This window comes from Sceloporus occidentalis, unplaced genomic scaffold, assembly GCF_023333645.1.
Source record: "Sceloporus occidentalis isolate IW3139 unplaced genomic scaffold, rSceOcc1.0.p SCAF_10, whole genome shotgun sequence".
Lineage (NCBI taxonomy): Eukaryota > Metazoa > Chordata > Lepidosauria > Squamata > Phrynosomatidae > Sceloporus > Sceloporus occidentalis.
The window spans coordinates 33,908,896-33,935,368 of NW_028316990.1; the positions used below are offsets into that span (position 1 = coordinate 33,908,896).

At 41.5% G+C, this 26,473-nt stretch overlaps 1 protein-coding gene across 1 annotated transcript in view; it reads right to left on the reverse strand.

The window, feature by feature from the left end:
• Positions 1-3,546: 3,546 nt before the first annotated feature.
• The window catches only part of PDGFA (platelet derived growth factor subunit A), a 50,607-nt gene continuing 27,680 nt past the window's right edge, over positions 3,547-26,473 (reverse strand). The window contains exons 3-6 of the mRNA XM_089540237.1: positions 24,235-24,339; positions 22,691-22,878; positions 12,454-12,580; positions 3,547-9,282 (exon numbers count right to left, since the gene is read on the reverse strand). Coding sequence (XP_089396363.1) covers positions 9,272-9,282; positions 12,454-12,580; positions 22,691-22,878; positions 24,235-24,339 — 431 coding nt within the window. The 3' untranslated portion in view covers positions 3,547-9,271. The remainder of the gene's footprint in view (positions 9,283-12,453; positions 12,581-22,690; positions 22,879-24,234; positions 24,340-26,473) is intronic.

Here is a 26,473-nt window from a genome sequence, read left to right on the forward strand (position 1 = left end):
AGTCCCGACTACCAAAAGGGCTGCATATGTACCACATCATTAAGAGCTTTGTCAGAATTTTGGCAACTGAACTTTAGCCAATGCCAAACGTTGCGTGGATCGGGGAGGTGATTTTTAAGACAGCTGTTCACTCAAAAGTGATGGGGTTTGGAGAAAGAGGGGCTAAAAAGAAGAAAATTCTCAGGAGCTCTTGCTTCGCAAACCCCTGATCTTTTATTTACAATTTCTTCAAATACCAGAAAGCTTGCCAGATAGCATGCTCATTTTACTGAGGGGTTTCTAATCTCGTTCTGCTCGAACGGATTCACATTGGGCACTTTAAAAGATAGTGAGGAGACTACTTTGTGCAAGGAGTCTGAGGCTGCACTTCTAAATGCACTTATAAGCCCTACCTTCTGACAGCATAACTTCTCCTTCACAGAAAATGTGTGCAGCACACATCTACAAACAGGACCTGAAATCGCTACTCTATTTCCCGCCTGTCACTTAAGCATAAAACTGAGGGAATGCATAATTGCGGAGGGGAGTGTACGCATGTCATAAAGTGTCTGATAAATTGTTGCTGATTCCCAGGATGTGCGAGTCTGAATTTGCTGAATCGGCGGCGCTGACTTTGCATGCTCCGCTGCCATGGGAGTCATGGGAGACTGGCTATTTTGATGTGCAGGAAATGACTAGCTGATGATAGCACAACAGCCTTGATCTTCTCTGCGTTACTATTTATTTGTTATGATAAATGGGGCAAATGCTGGATTTCCATCTGTCTCACATTCCCTTTGAGGATATGGCATGGGTTTCAATCATGCAGCCAAAGACATGATGGGGAAAAGGACTGATACCACCTTCTGATATTGAAAGCTGCAAGAAAAAGTGTGCATTTAAAGAAAAGGAACACCAGCAGGAATTCAGGTGCTAGTCCGTCACATGTTTTAAGGTCAATGATGTGGCCACCTCTACACCTTGCCAACATAAACATTGGTCACCCATGTCTTTGGAGGCCATGAAAGGAGACCCTATGCAGATACCAATCTGTATATATATGTATTATAGAATCTTGGAGTTGGAAGAGACCACAAGGGCCATCCATTCCAACCCCTTGCCATGCAAGAATACATAACTAAAGGACTCTTGAAAGAGGCCCATCCAACCTCTATTGAAAGACCTCCAAAGATGGAGAGTCCACCACCCTCCAAGACAATCTAGCCCACTGTCAAACAACTCTTACATTTAAAAAGCTCTTCCTAAGCTTTGGGTGGAATTTCTTGTCATTTGAACCCATTGGTTTGTGTTCTAGTCTCTGGAGCAGCAGAAAACAAGATGGCTCCATCTTCTACATGACATCCCTCCAGATATTTAAAGAGGGATGTCATGTCACCTCTCAATCTGCTATTCTCCAAATTAAATATATCCAGCCATCCCTCATAAGGCTTGGTTCCCAAAGTGGTGAGACACTGGACCAGACTTGAAGTTCATCTGGTCCAACATACTGTTTCCTACTGTGGCCAGCAAAATATCTATGGGAAGCCCAGAAGCGGGGCACAAAAGCACCAACTTGTCTCATTCCTAGCCATTGGTATTCAATGTCATACTGTCTCTATATTAAAAATTGAGAAAGCACATTTTAAAATAAGTAGATATTGTTACAATGCTGAAACCTGAGAACTGAATGCTTCAAGCTGCTAACCTAAAAAACACTTTGGCCATGCACAACACCACAAAAGGAGTGAAGTTATAACTCATTGAATCGACCGTAACATACCACATTACAATAGTAACATGGACTTTGGTATTGAGAAAAGGAATTAATTTCAAGCAATTGGTTGTTTGTAATGAGTTACTTCCAAGCTCTGCCCCATATATGTTCAACTGAATTAATCTCAATGTTCCAGCAAAATGCCAGGAGCACTCAAATAGTCTTGTTCTTTTAAGGAAAACCCTTGAAGGAACCTTGCTTTCCCAACTGCATTGCAGAATGGCTAGAACTGAAGCCAGTTAAGCTTCCATTACAGCAAAAGGAATGCCCCCCGCATCCCATTCTGCTGCATCATTAGATCATTGCTTTAGTCCCGTTGCTCATTTTCTGTCCCTTGGGAACAATACTTCCCATTTTGACAAATGGAATCGGGAAGGCTATGATTAACCTCCTCTGAATGAATCTTGCCAAGAAAACCCAATCATGAAATCCACTGGGTGAGCTTGGGTCGCCATAAGTTGGAAACAACTTGAAGGCACACAACAACAGCCAAGCCAAGAAAAGCTATGAGGGTTTTTAATGGCGGCCTCATAAGGACAACCAGGTCATTCAGAGATGTCACCCAGGAATCCAGTTGTTCTCGGTCACACTTTATACATCTTTATGCAACACTTTATATAGCTCTGTATAGTAGGAAAGCATCACTGCCTTGCAATAACACTAAGCTCATCACCATTTGGCTTATCAGTTTTAAGAGGAACCTGGGGTCCTAACAGCATCTTCACTTGAGACTTCCAAGAGAGTCAAAGGACTTCAGGGTTTTCGCAGATATCTACTGGTACTGAACTTGCCTTAGGGCTTTAAGTCTCAGACGCATAATTACTGAAAAGCTCTTCATCCAGTCTTCAATTTCCCATTCCTTTGAAGGTAAAAATCTTAGACTGGCACTGATAAAATACAGTACATGCCTTTACTTGCTCACACTCTCTTTTTTGGAGAAGTACGTTTCCCCCCCCCCCAAAAAGAACATAATTTACCTTAAGGCTGCAACCTAGATGCAAGTCCAAATGAATTCACTGAAATTTACTTCTGCATAGACCATTATGTTGTTGCCTTCTGATCATTTCGGACTTATGGCAACCCTAAGACAAACCGAACATGGGGTTTTCTTGGCAAGATTGGTTCGGAGGAGGTTTGCCATTGCCTTCCCCTGAGGCTGAGAGCTCGTGATTTGGATTTCATGGCCAAGCAAGGCATTGAACCCTGGTTTCCAGAGTCATAGTCCAATACTCAAACCACTAGGCATGCTAGCTTTACACAATTATAGGACTATAAACCCGCTAGCATTCACAGAGCCGATGGGCACTTGTTTTGAACACTTCTTTTACAATTATACAACTCTTTGATTTCTAAATAACTATGGTTTCATGTACCAAGTGCACCTTCACAGCAAAATCTATCTATCATATCACCAATTAACCTTCTCTTCTCCAGGCTAAACATCCCCAGCTCCCCAAGTCGTTCCTCGTAGGACATGATTTCCAGACCCTTCGCCATTTTAGTCACCCTCCTTTGGACACATGGCTCCAGTTTCTCAATGTCCTTTTTGAATTGTGGTGCCCAGAACTGGACACAGTATTCCACATCAATGTAATTTGCTTCACACTTACACAGTCTTGAAAAGCCATGAGCCCACTTGTGTGACACTGGTATCTTTCCAAGCCTTCGGCCTTGATTTTATTTATCATCTATATGTTTTTAATCGATATGTGAAATCTATAAGTTGGGTTTTTTTTAATAGGGGTAGGGGAGGGAATCAAGATCGAAGCAACATGACTGCTCTCCCACTCAGACATAAATATATAAATTACATTTTATACATATTTTTTTTCCTTTTTCACGTCGACACATACATTCATGTGAATAACATTGCGAGACTGTTACACTCGGTGGAACACAAGCACAGACACTTATAGCAAAACCTTTTTAACCCCCAGTCTAGATATTTCCCAAAAGAAACCCAGAACTGCGACTTTCCAAACCAAGAATGCCTCATTTTCATACAAATTGCTTTCATTAGGCCACGTTTGCACAGAAAGGATGGAGCGGAAGTGTCGAAAAGCAAGAGATATGAGTAACCAAATCTAAAGAAACGTTTGGCCCACATGAAACCAAAAGCAGATCATATTGACATCAGTGGGGTAGGAGGGAAATGTTTTCCTTATCTTTCGCATAGGAAGATTTTACTTTTCAAAATGAGATACGTCATTCAACATAGAGACATAAAACACATCCATATACATACTGAAGACAGCAACATTATCTTCAACACAAACTCCTTGGTCCTTACATCTGAGGTGCAGGAAAAGATTATTTCTTTGGAGACCATTTTGTAAGTTAGCTCAGTAGTTTTATTTTACATAACTAATATAACCAAAATAGAGTCTGGAGGGGGACATAAAGTCATATGCAAGATAATTCTGTCCATCCCATACTCCTTGCTATCCAAATTCACTTAGAGCTGCTTAACACATTATGAATTTATGAGGTTCAAGTGCTCCTACACAGATTCTGCAAGTCTGAAATTGGAGAGTTTTGGACCTGACACATACTGCTGCTTCAAAAACCTCAACTCTCATTTTGTTTAAAGCAAGTTTTTCTCATTCTTACGAATCAGAAAATGAAAACAAGCTGGGCAAGTATGGGTTAAGCCAGAACCTCTCAAGTTCACTGGACAGAACATACATTCAAAAGTCCCATTTCCGCATCAGGAGGGAAATGGGCTACATTGTCAAGAGCACAATTATTTTAGGTTTTTGTTCTGGTTTTTAGAATGATCATTTTGTCCTGATGTAAAATTTACATTATTGTGAATTTGGAGGTGAGAAAGCTATCAGGAAACCTGTGCTAAATCGGACCACAGGCCTATGTAATTCAACATACTGCTCCCATCGTGTGCAACCAATGCTTCTGGTAAGTTCAGAATCAAAATGTAAGTGCCACAAGCACCCTCCCACTCATGTTCTCCTGCAACTGACACTCAGTAACATAGTGTCTCTTTGATATAATGGAAGTAATATATAGACACCACATTTCATAGGCACTGATGGGCTTATCCTCCAAGAATTTAGCTAATCCAGATTTTTTAAGCTATCCATGTTGGTGGGATCATTACAATAGCCCTTTCACCTTCAGTTTCTGGAATGTTAACAGGGAGAATATGCACAATTAAGAAAAGAAATAAATTTTGGCATGCCTATCTGTACATGCCTGTCATTCAATGGCTTCCTTATTCCCGCATTGCAGCCAATGCATATTCAAAAAGGATGTTGACAAACTGGATCATCTCCAGAGGAGAGCCACCAAACTGGTGAACGGTCTGGAAACCATGCCTTATGAGGAAAGACTTAGGGAGCTGGGTATGTTTAGCCTGGAAAAGAGACGGCTAAGAGGTGATATGGGAGCCCTGTTTAAGTATTTGAAGGGATGTCACACTGAGGATGGAGCAAGCTTGTTTTCATCTGCTCCAGAGACTAGAACATGGAACAATGGATTCAAGCTACAGGAAAAGAGGTCCTACCAAAACAGTAGGAGGAACTTCTTGACAGTAAGAGCTGTTTGACAGTGGGACACACTCCCTTGGAGGCCTTTAAACAGAGGCTGGATGGCCATCTGTCGGGGATGCTTTGATTGTGAGTTCCTGCATGGCTGGGGGGTTGGACTGGATGGCCCTTGAATGTCCTGTGAATAAAAAGTGGTGCTAGAATACTCCCTATTTGCGGGATAAGGATGGAATTATGGAAACGTCATGTGATGTCATCTGATAATCTTCCTGCAATTGCGCGATAGTGATAGGAGCATCCCGCTATGCCCTCATCACTTTTTGCCATGTGATAAAGTCATTAAGAGAAGCTACAGAGGCAATTTTGCTTTTTCCTGAGCTTACACGAAAGGGTGGGTCTCTGCCTCCTCCTCTTCTCTCCTCTCCTCCTGTTTAGTTAATTGAGAGCAGATAACTTTTGCACTTTTAACTCAGTAAGCTGAGGACAAAGGTGGAAGGAGAGAGAAAATGGGATGTTTTAAAAGCAGCTTAGAAAGTAGGATGACAGAGTATTAATCCAAACTGTCCCTGGGACAGCTGTAGAGTATGACATAGCCCAAGCCCATCAGAAGGCTTATGGCCTATGCTGACAGGCAGAAGATCAGTGTGTAGGAGCACTCCTTTGCTGTGAATTCATAATATGGGAAGCAGACTTCATAATATTCCCATAATATGGGAAGTGTCCCCATTATTGCAATGTAAACCCTCTCTATTAGCAGCACTTCTGTTTCGTCTGACCTGACTAAACAGATAAAATATCTCGAACGGTCTGAGTTGTAACCAAAAGATGCAGGGGAAAGAACCCATACTGTAAGCTAAGCCACGGAAGGAACATCAATGAGCCATACAAGCTGGGCTACCATAAAGTATCTTGCATAGTCCTATATTTTCAAAGAGGATGACAAGTGTTACCTCCGATGATCTGAGCCAAAGACAAAAGGAAAGCAGCTCAAAGGCAGTTTGGAACGGCCAATTTGGGCACACAGGTCTCCATTTGGACAAGAGTAGGTCCCCTCCCCATCAATAGTGGATAAAACTCGATGCATGACATAGAAACATGGAGATGCCTTTTCAGACACTCATCTCCTTGTGCCTGAAGCAACAGTGGCTAGAATACTGAATTGTGCATTTTGTCCTTTGAAAATATAGGAGATGAGGTTTGATTCACTTCATCTGCCCTGCTATAATGAAAAATAAATATATTTTAAAGTTATATGGGCTCTCACTGCTAGAAAAATATGTCCATAAAACGCCCGATCCCACCCAATGCTCCCCCCACTCCCCACTGCCTTTAATTCTTTTTTTGGTTCAAGAAAACATAGCAGGCTTTCTCGGGTATATAAAACCATTGATTTCAGATTAAAAAATACAAACTTCACCTTTACAAAAGACACTTATTTTGTTGAGTACACATAAAGCATAACTTTGTTTTTAATACCAAAAATAAAGAATTTTAGGCTTTCCGGCCGGGTCGTCCCCGTGCCGCAAGTGACATCATACAATACGGATAACAAGAAGACTTTGTACATCTCACACAGCTTAAACAGGTGAAATAGCAAAAGAGATTTGTCGAGGGAGGAGAACAGCCATTGCAACCACAATATCATTTGTGGGCAACTGGTATAAGTCTTCGGGAGGAAAAGAAAGAAAGAAAAACATGTTCTCTGCTTGCATAAAGCTTAAGGTCGCTCATGCTCATCGGTTGTCTGTTGTCATGTTTTTAAAACAGTGACTTTCAAACCTGTCCTCAGAAACCCTTTGTCTGCTGAGGAATCTATGTGTTATCAGTCATAGAACTGTCCCATGTTGCTGAGGATTCTGTGTACATTGAGGGCACACATTTTAGCTGGTTAGTTAGTTGGTTAGTCATAGCTAGAATAAACCTGTTCCATCAGTTGTTGAGTGGTGAATCTCAGTGATTCAATGGGTCCACTCTTCTTCTTCTTTTGTGCCTTCAAGTCATTTCCGAACTAGGTGGCCATAAAGTGAAACTATGGGGCCATTCACATTACAATTTACCCCAGTTCTGAAATCGATTCTTGCACGTGAAGTTCATATTGGATCCGAATCCTTCACAATCCATGTCGGGGCTTGCACAAGGAAATGCCCCTTACCCCGGGTATCCAGATTCGGGCTAAAATCCGTCTTTTCCCCAAAGGTGCGGGTTGCCCGAAATTTGAACTTGCCCTCGATCATGATTGGGGCAAATTAGGGAGGGATTAGGGTCAGGGGGTGGGCAGAGGTCAGAGCATTCCCTCCCATCATCAGAAGGGAGGAGGAGGAGGAGGAGGAGGAGGAGGAGGAGGAGGAGGAGGAGGAGGAGGAAAGAGCCGAAAACAGGGGAATCGCTGGATGCAAAGGGTGACAGGAGAAAGGGGGAAATCAGGAGTGACTTTTGGGCTGCAGAAGGCTGTCAAAGAGAGGTGGGGGTGGAGAAAGTGATGAAGGAGGAGGAGGAAGAGGAGGAGGAGGAGGAGAAAGGGGCTGTGGGAGGAAGGGACCCATGGAGGGGATCCTAAAACGGAGCAGGAGGAGGAGGAGGATGAAGAAGCTGGGGGAAAGGGTCAGTGGGCATCCCCGAGGAAGGAGAGGGTCTGAAGGAAGGAGGAGGAGGAGGAGGATGGGGTTTTCTTGGCAAGGTATGTTCAGAGGGGTTTACCATTGACTCCCTCTGAGGTTGAGAGAGCATGACTTGCCCAAGTTCATTAGGTTTTGGTAGCAGAGCATGGATTTAAACCCTGGTCTTCCAGAGTTCTAGTCCAACACTCAAACCATTACGCAACACTCAAACCACTATTCAACACTTAGGTCTACTCTAGCCATGACTAACAACAGGATTTAGGTCTTCAACTTACACAGGGTACCAGACAGTACTGTCAGGCCCTGCTCTAGTCCCATAACGTTAAAGTAAAATGTGTGCCCTAGAATGTGTCTAATGCTTACCTCTGGCTTCTCCCTCCCTCCAGAGTTGCAAACTGCAAGGGAAGATCAGTAATGACAGGTACAGTTATCTTCTAGTGAAGCTTCTCTCCCATTACTGTTCTCCTTTTGAGAATGCCCTGGGAACACTTTTGAAAACCACTGTTTTAAATAAATCAGCGAGGCAAAAAGGGGGCAGGGACATAAACCAAGAAACATTTAGAAAAATTATGCATAGGTATACCATTTTTATTTTAATACATCTCATTCGTTTGCATCCCGCTAGGAGAAAATTCCATACTTGTGTGTGTCCTGTTTCATCATCACCACTACAGCAGTCTTCTATATGGGTTATTGGTAAATGTAGTCCGAAGAGATAATAAAAAGCTAGGCAAAGAGTAAAAAGAAAGCTTAATAATAACTTTATGGTGTAAAAAAACAAAACAAAAACAAAAACATCCACTTAAGGCGCCCCAGAAGGATTTTTTTTTTGTATAGACTTTAAAACACCGCCAAGCAAAACTCGCACAGTTTCTATAGTGTCTGCCGTGGCATTTGATACATTCCTGCTCTCTTTTTTCTTTGTGTGAGTGCCTAAACTCCATCAGCGTCCATCCATCTTCATCAAGAATGCAGGCACATCTCTTGACAAAAACAAACAGAAATAAAGCACCATTGACTGCTCTTTTAAGAGGAAATCTGCACTTAACTTAGTGTTCCTTTTCCTTTTGTTTTGTCACATTGTTATGTTCCATTCGTGTCATCTTTCTCTTCTTCTTTTTGGACAGGGAAACTTCGTATTGTTTTGTAGAGTGCTACAATACTTGCTTTGATGTCGTATTAAACAAATGTACATTGTCTCTGTTGTTCTCGTGAAGTCTCTCTCTTTCTTTCTCTTTTTCTCCCTCCCTCTTTTTTTAAGCCAGTTTTTTGGGGTTCTCCCACGTAGGAGAACGAACGAAGTATACAGTCAGTAAAGCACCATACACAGTAGGTTCAGGAATGTAACAAACCATGTACATCCATGTCCCAGAGAGAAAACGTTTCCGAGCTTATTTTCACCTTACATCTGCAAAAAAGAAAGGGAAAGAAAGGTGCACACTGTAATTCTGTAATTAGATCTACGTTGTTTTCCCTTCCAGATCCCCTTTACATATTCACACTACATCCCCCTGAAAAATAACTTAGGTGGCCTTTGCAGGAAAACACGTACAGCAGCAGTTTTGCCATACATCTGTTCTCACAGCACTCTTTGTCAATTTGTCAGTTACATTTACATCTGCTTTACCTGCAAGATGCTCAAAGCATCTTTTGTGGGTTTTTGAGGCTATGTGGCCATGTTCTAGAAGAGTTTATTCCTGACGTTTCACCAGCATCCCGAAAAACCCACAAAGAACTATGGATGCCGGCCATGAAAGCCTTCAACTTCACAAACTACATGGCTCTGCCTCTCCCTACTTTATCCTCACAATAATCTTGTATGGCTTGCCAGGCTGAGAGAATGAGTGTAACAGGCCCAACGCTATCCACAGCTCAATGGCGAGCAGAACCTGGATCTCCCACATCCCCATCCAACACACCAACCACTACACTGTAACAACTCTCGGCATTTAAAGGCATGGCACCACATGCGTCCTTACTATCCAAAATTTGAGAACTTCAGAGGAGACCTTGTTGCCTTGCAAGGTTAGCTTGGTATGAATACATAATACTAACACTACACTATAACAACTCTCAGCATTTAAAAGCATGGCACCAAATGCATCCTTACTATCCAAAATTAGAGGATTTCAGAGGAGACCTTGTTGCCTCGCAAGGTTAGCTTGGTATGAATACATAAAAGGGTCTTCTCTGTAGCGGCACCTGAATAATGGAAGTCTCTACCAAGGGAAGGAGGTTAGGCGGCTTCCATCTCTTTTGAGCTTCTAATCAGCAGCTAAAACAATGCTGTTCTACATGGCCTTTAATGTTTGAAACTGCTCTGTTTTAGTTGTTTCAAAATTGTATTTTAGGATTTTTTTTAAATTTTGAAATAATGGGGCTGGACAGATGGGGAGCTCCATGCCACCCGTCTTTCCCCCTCGTCGGTGCACCACACAACACTGAAGCACACCCTAAAAAGAAGCTGCATAAAGTGGCTTCTTTTTGAGAGCGCCATAATGGCGCTCATGTGCATTGACGACAATGCTTCCGGCGAGTGCCGTGTGGGCGCGCAGACACCTGCACGTCATCATCGCGCACCCCGTGTTGGTGGGGCCCCAGCAAGATGGTGCACAGGCTCCACTAGAAGGGCTGGGTGTGTATGGACATCCAGTCCTCTGGAGCCCTAAAATCAGCCCTATGATGGTGCTTTGGGCTGTCTGTATCGGACCAATGTTCTGATGTGTTGTTACATTGTTTTCAAAAATCATTGTACCTTTTCACTTAAACTGCATGTCTCAAACCTGGATTACAGGTTAAACATTACATATGCTTCAACTACAACACTGGCAGCAAACAAATCCCACAATTTAAGAATACACCGGGTGACAAAGTCCTTCTTTTTGTCTCATCTGAATCTAAGAAGTCTAGCCAGTTTACCATGTTTGGATGAATGAGACCTTAAAGACTGAGCAGATTCTAACTTTATGTACATTGTGATTTTACAGCCAACTACACCATTTGAGTATCTATCCATTCTAGTAATATCATAGAGCGCCTTTCCCCCCAGAAATCAACAATAATTAGAGAAGAGCAGGGAATGGCAGATGACAATAATGTATATATTAGTAATACCCTCTTTTTTTAGAAAGAGCAAGGGAAAGAAAGTAATTTCAGAACATGGGATAGTCTGTAGCAGTGAGTGCAGTTTTAAAGGTAAAAATAATAATTAAAAGAATTATCCAAGCCAATCATGCCTGATTTTGTGTCTGTTCAAAGGTAGCCAAAGGTGAGCATGTTGAACAGTGATCAGGAAGGAGAGTGAGGATAGTTGATTGTGGTTTCCATTGTTGGTGCTATTAGGGGTAGTTTCAGTACGCAGGTCCTACCTGGTCATCAGCAGTATTTTTTATGAGGGTTTTAACTTTTTTCGTTTCCGTTTTTTAACCTTTTCCCTAGGCTTTCCTGTTGACATAAGGGCAGGGTTGGTGTAAAAAAAAAAGAGCAAACAGAGAAAAACCCCAAAGGCAAAGCATTTCTCATTTCAATAAAACGTTAAAGCATATTAATACTTCACTGCAAGGGTGAGGAACCCATGGCGCTCCAGATATTGTCAGATTGCAACTTTCCATCCTCTTGCTGGCTGAGGCTGATGGAAGTTGGAATCTAAATACATCTAGAGTACCCTTGGTTCCCCAATTCGATTCATGCCTCAAATGGGGAGAAGACAAGTAATCTGTTGTACTTCTTAATGTGTTTATTCTTATTGCTTTAAGAAGAGATGCTCTGTGTGTAGTGCCTTTGTAACTGTTGGGGGGGGGGGCAAACAGGACCATTCAGATATTACCAGTTACACTACATTGTGTCTGCTGTTTTAAGTTTATTGTTGTGTGCTTTCAAATTGCATCTGGCATACAGCGACATAAGGGTTTTTCTATCTAAGATTATTTTTTATCATGGGGCTTTCTAGGGCTGAGAGAGTGAGGCTCACCCAAAGTCACCCAGTGGGTTTCCATGGCTAAGCAAGGAATCAAATCCTGGTCCTCAGAGTCCCAAGTCCTATGCTCAAACCACTACACTACACTGGCTGCAAGTTGCACAGAAGGAGGATGGGATGTGAAGGACCATCACTCCTTCTCTGACGGTTTCCTACCACTTTATGAAGATCGTAGGCATTTAGCCTGAGGTGCTTTTCATTTTAGCTCCCTGGGCAAATGAATCCATGCCATTTTAATCGTCATCTCTATTCGCTTTAGCTATTATTGTTTATTATCACTAATTATGTAATTTTTTATGGTCTGGTAACTTTGTCTTTAACATGTACAGAGCTATGAGCCACCTTGAATTTTTTTATATATAAGAGATGGTATGTAAACATTTTTAAATTAAATAAATATAATACTAACACTCCAAATAAGAGTCCTAATAACATGACTGGAACAATTCTCCATCACCAAGGAGATACCACCACCACACCACCACCATCACCAATGTATCTTCTCTTGTTGAACATTAATGCACAAGAGCCCACACTGAGAAAATGAGGAGCCACGCCATTTCCATCACCACCCAATTAACATCCCACCATCATCCCACCTACCAGTTTCTTCTTCTCGAAAATCTGAATTAGAATTTGATGATGTACAGGTGCACTCCATATGCTCTTCTAGCTTTACCAAGACTTCTTTTAATTTTGGCTTTTTTCTAACATATTCCACTTTTGCCACCTGTGGTTTAAAAAAGAGAAGAAGGTTCATCAGGAATGACGTTGCAAAGAAAAAGAGTTTATTGATATGGCATTCATGTGCCTATTTTATTTTCTAAGGTAAGGAACTAGACAGAGGTTTCATTGTACAGACCCCTTTAGTTTATAGTTCACTTGCCTTCAAAGAAGTACACAAATAAAGCCATTGGTTCCCCAGCTACCCAAACGTGTGATGGTTCAAGAAGGTCTGTATTTCATAATTGCTCATAATAAAGACTTGTGGCCTTCAATGCTTTGTTTCTTTAAACAACAGCAAAAAAGATTTTACAAGCACACTCCAAAATCACTCGCTTGCCAAAATAACCCAGATGCAGAAGCAGGACGTTTAAAAATAAGCAGGACTACAAGGGAAGTCATGCTAGGCTGGGAACCCAAATTTGAGTAGCATTTGGCCATGTGCCATTCATACTATAAATGCTTGCAGAGCTATCTTGGATAACTTCCGGCTGATGAGCGATGTTCCTTTTCTTTTAAAGAATGACTGCATCCACCCAACCTATTGGCTCAACAAAAGGATGCTCTTGTGTTTTGCTCTTATGCAGGGAAATAGCTCTCTCAATCTACCTATATGGGATGGAGAGCTACAAAATACCAGCAAAACATGCTGTCACCACTACGCAAGTTCTCTTTGATCAATGCCATGCCATACCACAAGCAGCAAACACTGACTGACTCCATCAAAACGGCTCCAAAACTGCTATTCCAATTTCCACTCTCGAAAAGTAATTTGAGATATATTTTTGTCTTGGAGGTGGCAGTCAATGCTATCATCTTATAAAGTACCTAAAATGTATAGTGTGGATTTTTAAAAAGATAACACAGTTCCTAGCTGCATGGTCACAGTCTAACAGACATGATATAAAAGAGGACAAGATCTGGAAAGGAAGAGGAAAGAAGAACTAAAGATGTTGGATGTTGAGTGGATAGCCAGCTTGGCCTTTCTTCTGCCTTATTGTTACTCCTGGGAGACAGGAAGAGCAAACTGCCAGTGACCCTTGGTTTGAGGTTCCTAGTGTTTTTTTCTGACAGTGATAGGGAATCCAATTTGTCAAATATCATTTAAGGGACTTGTAATCCAAGTTCTCTTCACTTGGTATTCGCTGGCGTTTGGTTCCAGGATACAAAAATCAGTGGATGCTAAAGTCCCATTGTATACAATGGCTTAGTAAAATTGTGCCCCAGGAGCTACTAGCTGCAGCCAACATTTGGATGCTCCTTCAAGGGGAGGCATTATTTATTTAATATCCCATTTTTCTCCTGAATAAGACCCAAAGTGGCTTACAATATAAATTACCATTCATCCAAGGTAAGGGGGGAAAGGCATCATTTGGAAAAGCCATCTCTCTTCCAACTTCATGAATACATGAAGATGCTCTATTTGGAGCGATCTGATCTAATACTGTCAACTCTGCCAGCAACAATATACATCCTCAAGTGGCTTCTTTTCTAGCCTGGGATTAATCTATAATATCCAACTTGCAAAGCATGTACCCTACTATCAATCTACCTCTTCTAGAAAATAATAGGCATAGTTTCAGGATCTCTTCTATATCCCAAATCTGTACAGGATTAACCTATTATCATCTGACAACATTTTTCGACACCAAATAAAGGTTACCATGCCAAAGCATCTCAAGGACAAAGGAAAGCTACCTAAAACATATCCAGAAATTCAACCATCTGCAGACACTTTGGGTGGTAACAAGGCACCAGTCTTCCTAGCGGCAAAGTTAGCTGTCCTTATTACAAAAGACATAGTGTCTGGTGTGTTCATATTTGCAACATTTTCCAAAGCTGTCAGTTTTCTATGAAGGAAGATTTACAGCAGGCTGCAATGCGTAAGAATGCTTTGCTCGAAAGGTCAACCACGGGTTGAAGCAATAATGCTTTGAGCTTCCTCTGGCATGGTCTAACTCTCACCAAGTGCAGAGTTGGAAGAAAAATGTATGGCAAATCTGAGTCACTCAACATCAAAGGATGATGAATTCATCACATTTACAACAACAAAACACAGATTAAGACCTCTGCAATCAAAGATCCAGATGGAATCCCAGCAATAATGGAAAAACTTTCATATCAGCTATATGTATTACTGGTGATGAAACGGATCAGCAGTGTAGAAAATTATATGTGCCAGAAACTGTAGCCGAATGTTGCTTTACTCCTGTTTTCCAATGCAGACAAACTATATGCACATATATTTCATATTCCATATTCTATAAATGTGCCAGCAACATAGTAAAACCAAGTGTTGTGAGAGTTTGTAAAGACAACATCACATCAATACACAGGTTCTGTCACCCTAGAAAAATGGCCACAATCAATTCATAAGAGGCCTAAACTGTACATATATTTGGTCAATTAGAATCTCTTCCATGCAAGATTGGAACCCAAAACATTCTTGACCTGCAAGCCTTGGCATACCTTCCAAATGTTTCAGTGTTTGACAATGACAGTCCCAATTTACTCTGCTGTCATCCCACTTTTTCACATGCTTTTAAAATGCCCTAGTTTCTCTCTCATCCTCTCACTTTCACCATTTCTCTTACTTCAAACTGAGTTCAAAGTTGAAAAGTAGTTTACCCTCAATTCAGAAAGCAAACTGATACAGCATCTCCTAGCATCTCCTGTTCTTCCTCAATAGTAACTTTTGCTATCTTGACCACACTCTGATATTACTTGGCCACATGCATCCCAGTTTTCATCTGCGAAATGTTGGATGATATGCCATGACATAACAATCCCACAGTGACTACAACTGGTGACCCTGTGTTATTTATTTGCAATTCCTTTCAGAGCATCATCTATTCTGGGACTCACAAGACAGAACCCAGGGTTAATTTTAAACCATGAAAATGAATTCAGTGCTTGGAACATTTAAGTAAGTACATGAAATTAATGGGGGGAACTGCCTACACCAACTTTGCAAAAACCACTAAGAGAAACAAAACCATCAGCAGCTTCCATATGATGGAATGCCTTTTAAAACTCAAGTCACTTTTCTCAAAAGACCTTTTATTTGCCGCAGCTCTCAAATGGATTAACAACAGTGTGATGGAATGACGGCCGATGGAACTGGGCCATTCCAAAAGGGTTGCAAGGGTCAGTATACAGCTCCGGGATACAGGTCTGGCATTCTCTTGAGGTTTAAATAGACAACACAAAGTCAGCAGGACACAAAAGCAACAGCTGAGAGACCAGGGATGTTTGTGTAAAGTGGCTCAAGAAGCAAGAGCTGGATTATGTTGTAGGGAGAAAGGAATTAATTGATGGTGCTTTTTGGAAGGCAGAGTAGATTTACAACATTCATTCATCCTATTGAAAATGCAGAACACAAGACAGCATCTTAACTATATGACAAGGGAGAGCGATCTGAGTGGATAGCAAAGATATGTAGTGATCAAATTACCAAAAGGCAATTTGCTAAATGGAAGGCATTCATTTATTTCGCCGCTAACAACAAATTGCCGAGACCTGTTAATGCAGTTTTTCCTCAACTTGGTGCCTTCCAGATATGACAGACTACAACCTCTATCATTTCCTCTGGCTTTGGTTGACAAGAATTGTAATCCAAAAACATGGAGTGGGTTGATAATGGCTGCATAATTTGCTATGCTTCATAAAAGGTTTACCAAACATCTGCATCATGTACTCTGCATTTTACTCAGTAGGCATTAAAATTTAGAAACTACTGGACTCTGGACTAATACAAGAAAAAAAATTACTTCTTGTGAGTAATAGTAGAAAAACTGGTTCATAGCAGGTGGCTTTGATCTGCTTAATTCAGAGCTTGCAAAAGTTATTTATCGATGCTTTGGCCGCCTTAATCTGAAATACTGGGAGGATTCAAAGTTTAGTGTTATGATTTTTAAAAGTAACATCTTAGTTAGTAATAGTAATAGGCAATGCTATTTAATTTAAAATCTTCCTCTTATACAAATCTATACCCAAAGCAGTTTACCATATTATCAGAACAGCAGGCCAATAAAAAAATGCCTTTGAATTAAATACAGCAAATGGTAAAGCAATCTGCAACCTTACACACCCAAACAATAACAGAAAAAGAGTAAGTAAAATAGGACTAAAGCCAAGGACCACTCATGACACAATGAAAACTTTTTGAGAGTGAAAAGCTCAGGAGGGGGGCATCTGAATGCTAAAGAAGCCAGCACCAATTCATCAGCCTCAGTGGAAGGCAATGGCAAGCCTCCTCTAAACAAATCATGCCAAGAAAACCCCATGATAGGTTTGCTTTAGGGTAGCCGTAAGTCGGAAATGACTTGAAGGCACACAAAAACAACAACAGGAGTGTCTACATTGTGAAAGGCCTGTCTAATCCTGTTTTGCACAGTGGCCAGTCAGGATACACTGACTGTAAGCTCCTATCATCACACACACTCACCTCTGATGAAACTGCGCAAGGAAAGGCCTCCAAAACAAATATTTTTGATCATAGGCAAGTTCTCTTAAGATGGTCTTTCAAAATGCCTTTGTTCCACTTAGGGCTTTAACGGCTAAAAACAACATACTGAAGTGTGCCTACAACACTGGACCTGATGAAACTCCTTTTCTAAAGGCGTAAGGTGATCAAAAACACAGGTTGTGTCCCATAGTCAAAAAACAGCAAGCTGAGGTGGGTCGAGATGTGTGGATATACAACAATAATTCCCATATCCTTTATTATTACATCATATAGATATAGCATCTACAATACATCTTTATACATATATCAGGCAGCTCACAGGGGGAAGCCATATAAGAATGGCCCCTCTCTCGTATTTTAAAAGAAGTAATGTCGAGGAAAATATCTACTTCATTAATTGTAATAGGATGTCCAGAAGACATTTAGGGATGTTTTGACTGTAGACAAAGCTGCAGGACTGTCCATAGCTGGGGAATTAAAACTTCGATCAGCCAGGCAGATAAGTAGCCAAACCTTTTTTACTTGGCCACTGGTGCTAGCCCTGACCAACTCTCTATCTCTTGCCCATCTGGCCTTCTTCATTTCCAACGTGTTTAAATAAACATGTTTTACCAAACAACCTCATAACCATCATACATGTTGCCAGGCATGACACTTTGGGTCCGACACAATGAGAAAGGTGCGGTATAAAAGTTCAGCTTCTAGGATTGTTGACCTGCTTATTGGGGCAACCGCCTCTGGCTACCAGCCTGCAGGATATGGTAGCCATACAAGCCCAGTGTTCCTGGCTCAAGTCTGGCTGTGCATTTGTCTCTGCATGCTTTCTTTGGCTTCTCAACATCCTACACAGTGACCTCTCCACTAAATGGATATATTTCCAGTCAGAGTGGGCTTATTGAGCCCTGCACTATGATCTCACCATCTTGTCAATAAAAGAAGGGTGAGAAATGGAGGTCTTTTCAATGTCATTCCAAAAAGCGACTTTTACATAAGCTTGACATCACAGACTCAGAACAAGAGAAGCTCTCAGCTCTCTTGTGGGAATAAGCAAAACAGATCCCACCCTCCACCCTCAGCACCTTCTGGGTGACCCCAAAAGAGGATCTTCTGGATTATGGCACACATAGGCCATTCATCTCCAAACATGGGAATTCCAAAGAGCTTGTGAAACAATTAGTTATATCAAAGGCAGAGAGAAAGAGACAGAGAGAGAGCTGCCTGAGCATCTGAGGCAAGAGGAAATAAATATGGATTTTCTGTTTGGAAATGACTGGTGTGACAGTGAGGTCAGTTTGCCCTTCTCTACAAAGGCTACTTTGCTCCTGTTTTAATTAAGGTTTAGAACAGGGAGGATTTTCTCAAGACCTCTGGAATGCAACTGTTGGGTATGGATGACAGTAATCGGATGTTGCTTGTTGTAAATACAAGGGGCTAACAGAATTACTCTTTTATTTCATGTTTACTGGGATCCAGAGAATAGTACAAGTAGTTGTGTGAACCTAAGGGGTGTCTTGCTTATATTTAGGAGTTAGGCAATTCATTCAACAGCGGGGAGTTGGAATCTTGCTCTTCCCAGTAGGCTCAGGCAAAAGCAAACTGCAACAGCTACTCCTGGCAGCAGCTACTCCTTGAGCATTTGCTTACCAATTCAAGTTGAGAGACCACGTTGCCAGGAAAGAGCCCCAAGACTTCCACACTCTCGAAACTCACCCCAATTTTTCCTTATATCTTCCCTAAGCAATGACCTGAGAGAGCCATCAGGGATGCAGCAGCAAAGTAAGGCTTGAAGTAGTCACCCATGGCAAGTCATCACATCCCCAATGAGAGCTGGTAAACAGCAGCCCTGAGTTCACTTAGAAAGCCCAATACCCCAACAGAAGAAGAAAGATGCCAAGATTAATAGCACTGCGGTACCCAGCTGTATTAATACTGCCTTGTTTTTGCTAAACCTTTACGTTTGCTCTTCAGCATTCAGGTTAATTAGATTGCCCTCAATCCTCCCTTGCTTTTAAAATTAATGTTTGCAGAGCATATTGCTGGGAGGAGGGAGGGATGAAAGAAGTAGCACATTTGAAAATGCGACTAGGGACTGAAGAAGGTTTTGTGTAGTAATAACATCTGAAATGTCAGAATCGCACTCTTCCCCTCCCCAGCCATCAACACAAAACATACACACATATTGAGTGTTGTGTTTTCAACTTAGAAGACACCAGCTGGATCAGTTTGTTCATACCTAAAACTCATAAAATGCTGTTTTATTGACTACTCATTGACTACCAAGGAGCCTGAGCAAAGAGCATAGGGGTGTTCTGGGTTTTCTGGACTAAATATCAGTTGCTGGGGTGCCAAGGAAGGGGAGATTTGACAGCTATCACTTTTTACTGCTGGCTTCCTAGAGTTATCTAGTGAGCCACTATGAGAAGCAGAACAAAGAGATGTAAATCAATGGAAATGGCAAAGAGAGGAAGGTGGAAGAGATAAATACAATATCTGCCTATAGAGCAGTGATGGCGAACCTATGGCACACATGTCAGAGGTGGCACTCAGAGCCCTCTCTGTGGGCACATGTGCCATCGTCCCAGCCCAGAGTTTGCTAGAGTTTGTTACTAGAAAGCCAGAGGGACATGGCACTTTGCAATAAATAAGTGGGTTTTGAGTTGCAGTTTGGGCACTCGGCCTCGAAAAGGTTCACCATCACTGCTATAGAGAATAGGAGTCTCCCGGGATCATGAAATCCTTGTTACAGATCTACTAGTGAATTTAACTTCCAAAGTAGTGTTGCTAATTTTTACCAATGTAAAACCAGAACTGGAGTTTATCACTCAGGAGGCATCCCATGCAGAAATGGGATTTGAAACAAGATTTAAAACCTGAAAGAAAGAAAAACAGGAAGACACTCAAAAGCGCCATTGATTTTCAGACACATCGGGCTTAACGCAACATTAAACTGGCTAGAAAGTCAACAAAATGTGATTCTTTTTATTTTGGGGATTTTCGGGAAGTAAAATGAATCGCATTCTGTCTTCTTTCTCGCCGGGTTAATGTCGTGTTAATGCACCTTAACAGCAACATCGTCTGAAAACTAATTGCGCTTTTGCGTGTCTTTTCTACTTTCTGACTAGGTTAATGTTGGGTTAATCCAGACGTCATCTAATGATAAATCTGATTATGCAGGGGTTTTTCACGATAGATCCCGTTTTTGCATGGGATCCCTCCCATGTGATAAACTCCATTGGGACTAAGAATGCGCCAGTGAATAATTACCATTCATTTTGTAAAATGTTTGATAGACTGTGGCAGGCAGGGGGAAAAAAGGATTTTGCCTAATGAGTAAATATGGCATGAAGCCATAAGGAGTCTCAAATCCCAAGAGAGGAGTCTATATGAAACACATTTTCCCCACCCCAATTCAAAAGCACCAAGTTTCCACAAATAAAAGCTTAGTTTTGCCTACATGATGTTTAATTAAGGAAACATGGCTGTATGGGGATTTTTACATTCAAAATCTCCCCTGAGTCCTTCTATCATCCTAAAATCAAGAGAGAGGCTGCGAAGGTTTGTGAGAAAGGCATAATCAGGTCAGTTTGCTAGTTTATGCCATTTTGCCTTCCTACGCATTCTTGGTCATAACTGACCCCAGAGGGACATAAATTAATATGTAGGGGGGAAACTCCCCTTATATCTGCACTGTTTCATTCTCTACATGTTCTCTTAGAACAGGAGAACTTGTTATTATGAATATTTCATAGAATCACAGAGCTCAAAGTGGCTAAAAGGGCCATCTCATCCAATCCCCTGCCATGCAGGAATATACAAATAAAGCACTACTGAAAAATGCCCATCCAATGTCTGTTTGAAGACCTCCATAGAGTCCACTATCAATTCCACTGTTTAACTGCTCTAACAATGAATAAGTTCTTCCTAACGTCTGGGTGGAACCTCTTTTCTTGCTATTTGGATCCACTGGTTCATGTTCTAGTCTCTGCAGCAGCACAAAACAAGCTTGGTCCATGCTCTCCATGACATCTCTTCAGATATTTAAATATAGCCGTTATGTCACTCTCAGTCTCCACTATCATTCTGTCTCCCTGTGCATGCATGTGTGGCATATATGTTATACTTTAAGGATTTCTCAAGAATGGTGAGGTTGTCAATTAGACTCCACTTAAAATGAAATGAGAAGGGGAAAGTTGATGAGGCCCAGGCTGGCCAAGTCATTCTGCTGCCTAAGGTGAAGGACAAGATGGCACAACTAGACAACTCCTCCATTCCACACAAAGAAGCCAACTGAATCTAACTTTAATACTAGCTAGCTTGAGTCCCACTTCTGGGGACATAAGGCAAGATATAAACACAAAGTAGGGGGTAGATATACGTAATTCTGACTTCTGATAAAGAGGAAAGTCCAAACAACTCAGAAGGAAAAGTCAGGGAAAGCCATCACTGTTATCCACTCCCACCCCATCCTTCATCGCCCCCTGAAGTTGTTGCTTCTCTTTGGCTAAAAGTAGAACCATTCCTGTTGTAGATACAAAACACTCCAAAATAACCGCAAGTCTCCTTTCTCAACACAGCAACTATCCAATCTTTCTATTACACTGTATGTTTACCATTCAGCATTGTGTTTTCAGCCCTAATTCTAAGAAGATTTCAGCTCAAATAGTAGGATAGGAATACAACTAGAATTATAAGACATATTTTGTCATCACTCACATGCACACACACATACACACCTACCATCACTGCCTAGTTGTGCCCGTCAATTTTGCTACCACATTTGGAATTTGCAAAGTTTGGCAAATTCTAATCAAACACAAACTGAAACAAAATTCTGATTCCTAGTTGTGTCCCTGCATGATAAATAGCAATCCTTGGTTGTAATGTATGGCTAAGGGGATGTACAACTTGAAATACTTCCAATGTGAATCTTGCCTCTATCATATACTGTAAACACTGGCCTTAGGCCAATTTTGTTCTCTCTCACACACACACACACATACACACACTTAGCTTCTCTTCCCCAGAATATAAAACAATAAGCTTCCTTAGAAGGTTACTGAAAGGATCATAAAATGGTAGCCCATATGAAACATTTTAAGTACTCTAAACATCCTAAATAAATGCTAAGTGTTTAGAGAACTGACACCATGTAGATGATGGAAAGGGAATCCCATGCATAAGGGACAGTAAGAGCAAATGGGAAGAAACCATTAAAGGAGCAAGAGTCTTTTGTATTGCTATTATAGGTAGAGTCAAAGGGATGGATAAGGAAGTGAGATCAGAAAGACAGAATGGAGAACAGGGAGTGAAAAAGAAAGGGAGGGAGTACTACAACATGGCACTTGTGAAGGTCTGAGGAGCAGAAGGGAAAAGAGGCCGTATAGTTTAGATGGTGGGGGATTTGGGGATGGCTGGGACTGCTGGTGTCAGAGCCAAGGACACAGGTGAGGACATATTGGAAAGTAAGGGCAGAGTATCATTAGGCATACAAAAGTAATGATTTCCACTGAGAGTGAATAAGAGAGATGCCCCATTTGCCTTGTGCAGGTGTCACCATTGCCAGGGGAAAGGGAAGGGGTCAGTGTAAACATACTTGGAGACCCTGCCCTCTGGCCCACCTTGGTACACCAATGTCCCTGCCTTTCTCACCTTAACATTTCTGTGGTGTATCCGTGACGGCTGGCATTTCACACTGCTGGTGTTGCAACAGCCTGTACAGCGCTTCACCTCCACACACGGTGGCCATATCAGAAAGCTAGCAGATGTCGGGTCGATCTGACTCCGAGGTATCTCATATATAACGGTTCGTGTTTTGCAGACAGCAGGAATGGCTTCTTCTGTAAAAGGAATGAGATACATCTGGATTAGCAACATCCTTTGTTTTGAAAAAGCTCACAAGGTATGCGATAGCTTATCGCTGTTGTGTGGGACCTAGCAGTGAGAATCCCCCTTGAGTCACCAAGAATGCTGCTGGGGTAGTGTAGAATTCAGCGATTAAATCAGTTTTTAAAAGATTAAACAAATCCATGGCGAATTGGGGCCATTTCACATTACATTTAGCAATATGATTCCACTTTATCTGCTGGCTGCATTCTATGGAATCATGGGGTTTATAATTTTTGGATGCACTAGAGCAGTGGTTCCCAATCCTTGGTCCCCTCCATTTGTTTTGGACTTCAGATCCCAAAAGCCTTAGCCAACTTGGCCAACAGTTTAGAATTGTGGGAGCTGGACTCCACAACTTATGAGGGACCAAAGGTTGGGAAACACTATCTAGAGCTCTCTAGATGAGAATTCAAAACACCCTTTCTTAAACTACTGTCCATTTTAGTAGAACGTTTTGTGATGAGAGCAGTAAGAATGAGGCCTGGTGGCACAGTGGTTAAATGCCTGTACTCACTCAAAACCACAAGGTTGCGAGTTCAAGACCAGCAAAAGGGCTCAAGCTTGACTCAGACTCGCATCCTTCACGCCCAGGTTTAATTTAAATTAACAACTTCACAAGCTAGACAGAACAAAGCTTCTGTCCTCTCCACCCCATTGCTATGTGAATCGTTTTTCCAAGTGCTTTGGAGGAAGGCTGCCCTGACATTCACCAAAGTGAGGCATCTGCTTCAGGCAACCCCTGTTCACTCTATTAAAGAATAGAGCTGTATGTATCACATAACCCATGTGCACTCGCCAATCGAACCTGCTACTACCATATTCAACAGACGATAATGACCTTTCACTTGTGTTGAAGTAAAATTCAAGGGGCAGTTCAGTTCACCCTGTAAGTTGAATGAAAGCGTGTTTGTGCCATCTTGTCCTTTGACTCAAACAGCAAACTATCTTGGCCTGGTTTCAGCTGACAGAGCTCTTCTGTCATTTAATTCAGTCCTGTACATAGTTTGAAAATGGCTAAATTGAATCAAGACAGCATGGCATCTCCCAGCTCACACTTCACTGTGAACATGCTGCAACATGAACAAAATGAATGAAAGAATGTTCTGTGTATGTCACCCTAACAGAATATGTCTGAATTGTAGAAAGGAGCAGAAAATATGAAATGTTCCTCCTTGTGTTTACAAGGTCATTTTTCTTAAACAACTACTCTATTTTGTTTCCCCCAAAGGCCAACCACAAAGCACTTGCATCGATCCCCAATGCCTTGTGCCATTTTTGTACAGATAGTCCAATTTCTTGTTCCTTACCAACGCTTCTTTTCCTGCGAATGGGTCTGGGATGACTTTCTTGTACGTGTTTGGCGGAATAAACACTGTGTGATATCAAGTTTGTCTCTGAGATATCATCATATCCTAAAAACCAAGAAACAAAGAAGTAAAACCTTTAGAGTCTTACATTTACAGGACAACAAGTAAAACAGTTTTGAACAATCAGTTGCTTGAAAACAGTTACATTTTCCAAAAGATACTATGGATAAGATCCTGCATGGCTCAGTATAGCAGATCTGCATGCACATCCGCATGCTCAGCTGGGCCATATACCACATGCCAGACTTACTCAAGAGCTGCTGAAGAATGGTACATGGCCATTATGGTTTGTGGGGTATGGACAGGGTTGCAGAAGTGCCTGCCTACATCCTCATAACCAAACACGAAATGATGCCATAAGCACTGAAATCTGCCAGGGTCCTCCAGAGGTCTTAGCTGGTGTGATCATTTCGCACCCAGCTCCAGGGACATAGCCAAGTGCTTCTCTAATCCATCCTGGTTCCCGTGAAGCATGGAATAGCTGTGGTGCTAAAGGGGCTAAAGAGGGTCTTCAGTTAAGTTGGGGAAGGTTGGGCAATGTGGAAAGAGGAAGGGAATTGCAATCCCCACAGTGCGCAAAAGAGAACATAAGCATCCATAAAAGAAACTTGTGTGTGTGTGTAAGTCCCTAACATGAGTCAGTCCTATAGGTGTTACATTATGACTACAAGTTCACAAGGAATAACATCACACCTTCTGTGGTACAACAGTAACTTTTTAGTTATTTATAAGTACAGGAGGCTGTTTCACTATTAGTTGTGTTTTGTACCATAAGCCAGGAACCTGTAGCATTCTGCCATTGTGTTAACTATTTATTTACTTCTTAAAACCAAACAGAGTTGCTTTTAAATGTGGTTTAAAACAGTAAATAATTGTTTTTGCTTGTCATGTTTTGCATATATATTCCTTATTATTTCTTTTGGATTTTTTCTTAAGCTGCACAGTTTTTCAAAGACACAAGAGGAATGCATTAAACAATTCATTAACCAGCTATTTCAAACAGAATTCATTTCCATATTCTCTTTTCACAGCCACAATAGGTCAAGTTCACAGAAAGAATGATACACAATGTACGACTGGGCTTAGCAGACCATTTTATACGTATCCTTCTTAGAAGCAATATATACTAAAAACAGGAAGTACTTATCTGAGAAACCATCCTTGACATTATTTGCTTTGTATGCAACCTTTATAGCCCTCCTGTCCTTTACAATCCACAAGCACTAAGAAAAACATTCTGTGCTCCTTGAGACTGAAAGCCTGTGGCTGCATCGACTAGCCTTTTCATGCTGCTCCTTCAATGATCCCTTTTGTTGTTGTGTGCCTTCAAGTTGTTTCTGATTTACAGTGAAGGTGAATCTATCACAGGGTTTTCTTGGCAAGTTTTTTTCAGAGGGGATTTGCCATTGTCATCCTCTGAGGCTGAGAGTGTGCGACTTGCCCAGGGTCACCCTAAGTCTTGGGGGGCACAAAATATGGGCTAGGACTTCACACTCCCCCACTTCAGAGAGTCTGTGTATGTGGGAAAGGGTGACATTTTATCGTTGAACCCTCTAGGAAAATATCTTGGGCTAATTCTGATGCTAAGAAGCAGTGTGGTATAGTAGTGTGAGTGCTGGACTAGGGACTCTGGGAGACCAGGGTTCAAATCCTCACTCATTCATGGACATCCGCTGGCTTACCTTGGGCAAGTTACACTCTCTCATCTTCAGGGGAAGGCCATGGCAATCTCCCTATGAACAAATCTTGCCATGAAAATCCTACGATAGAGTTGTGTTAGGGTCACCATAAACTGGAAACAACCTGAAGGCACACAATGACAATAATGCCCTGCCATGTATTCATATGCCCCTATATACCATCCAAGCATGGATAGTTTTGTTTGCACTTGAGAAAAGTCCATGAAAGGTTATGCTGCAATAAATGTTAATCTAAGGAACTATAAGACAGTTGTTTTTCAGCCCGATTTGTGTCACCTTAGCTGCCCTTCCACATCTATCCAATTCTCAGCTCTCTCATTCAAGTTGTTCACAGATAAGGCGTTATCACCATCCCTACACATCAGATTCATAGTCAGCCCTTCACACAATTGCCTGCAGCAGATAAAGCAATGATCAACTTGCCTCCAGGCAAGGAAACCTCTGTAAATTAGAAAGAGAACTTATTTTGTTCTCTTGTT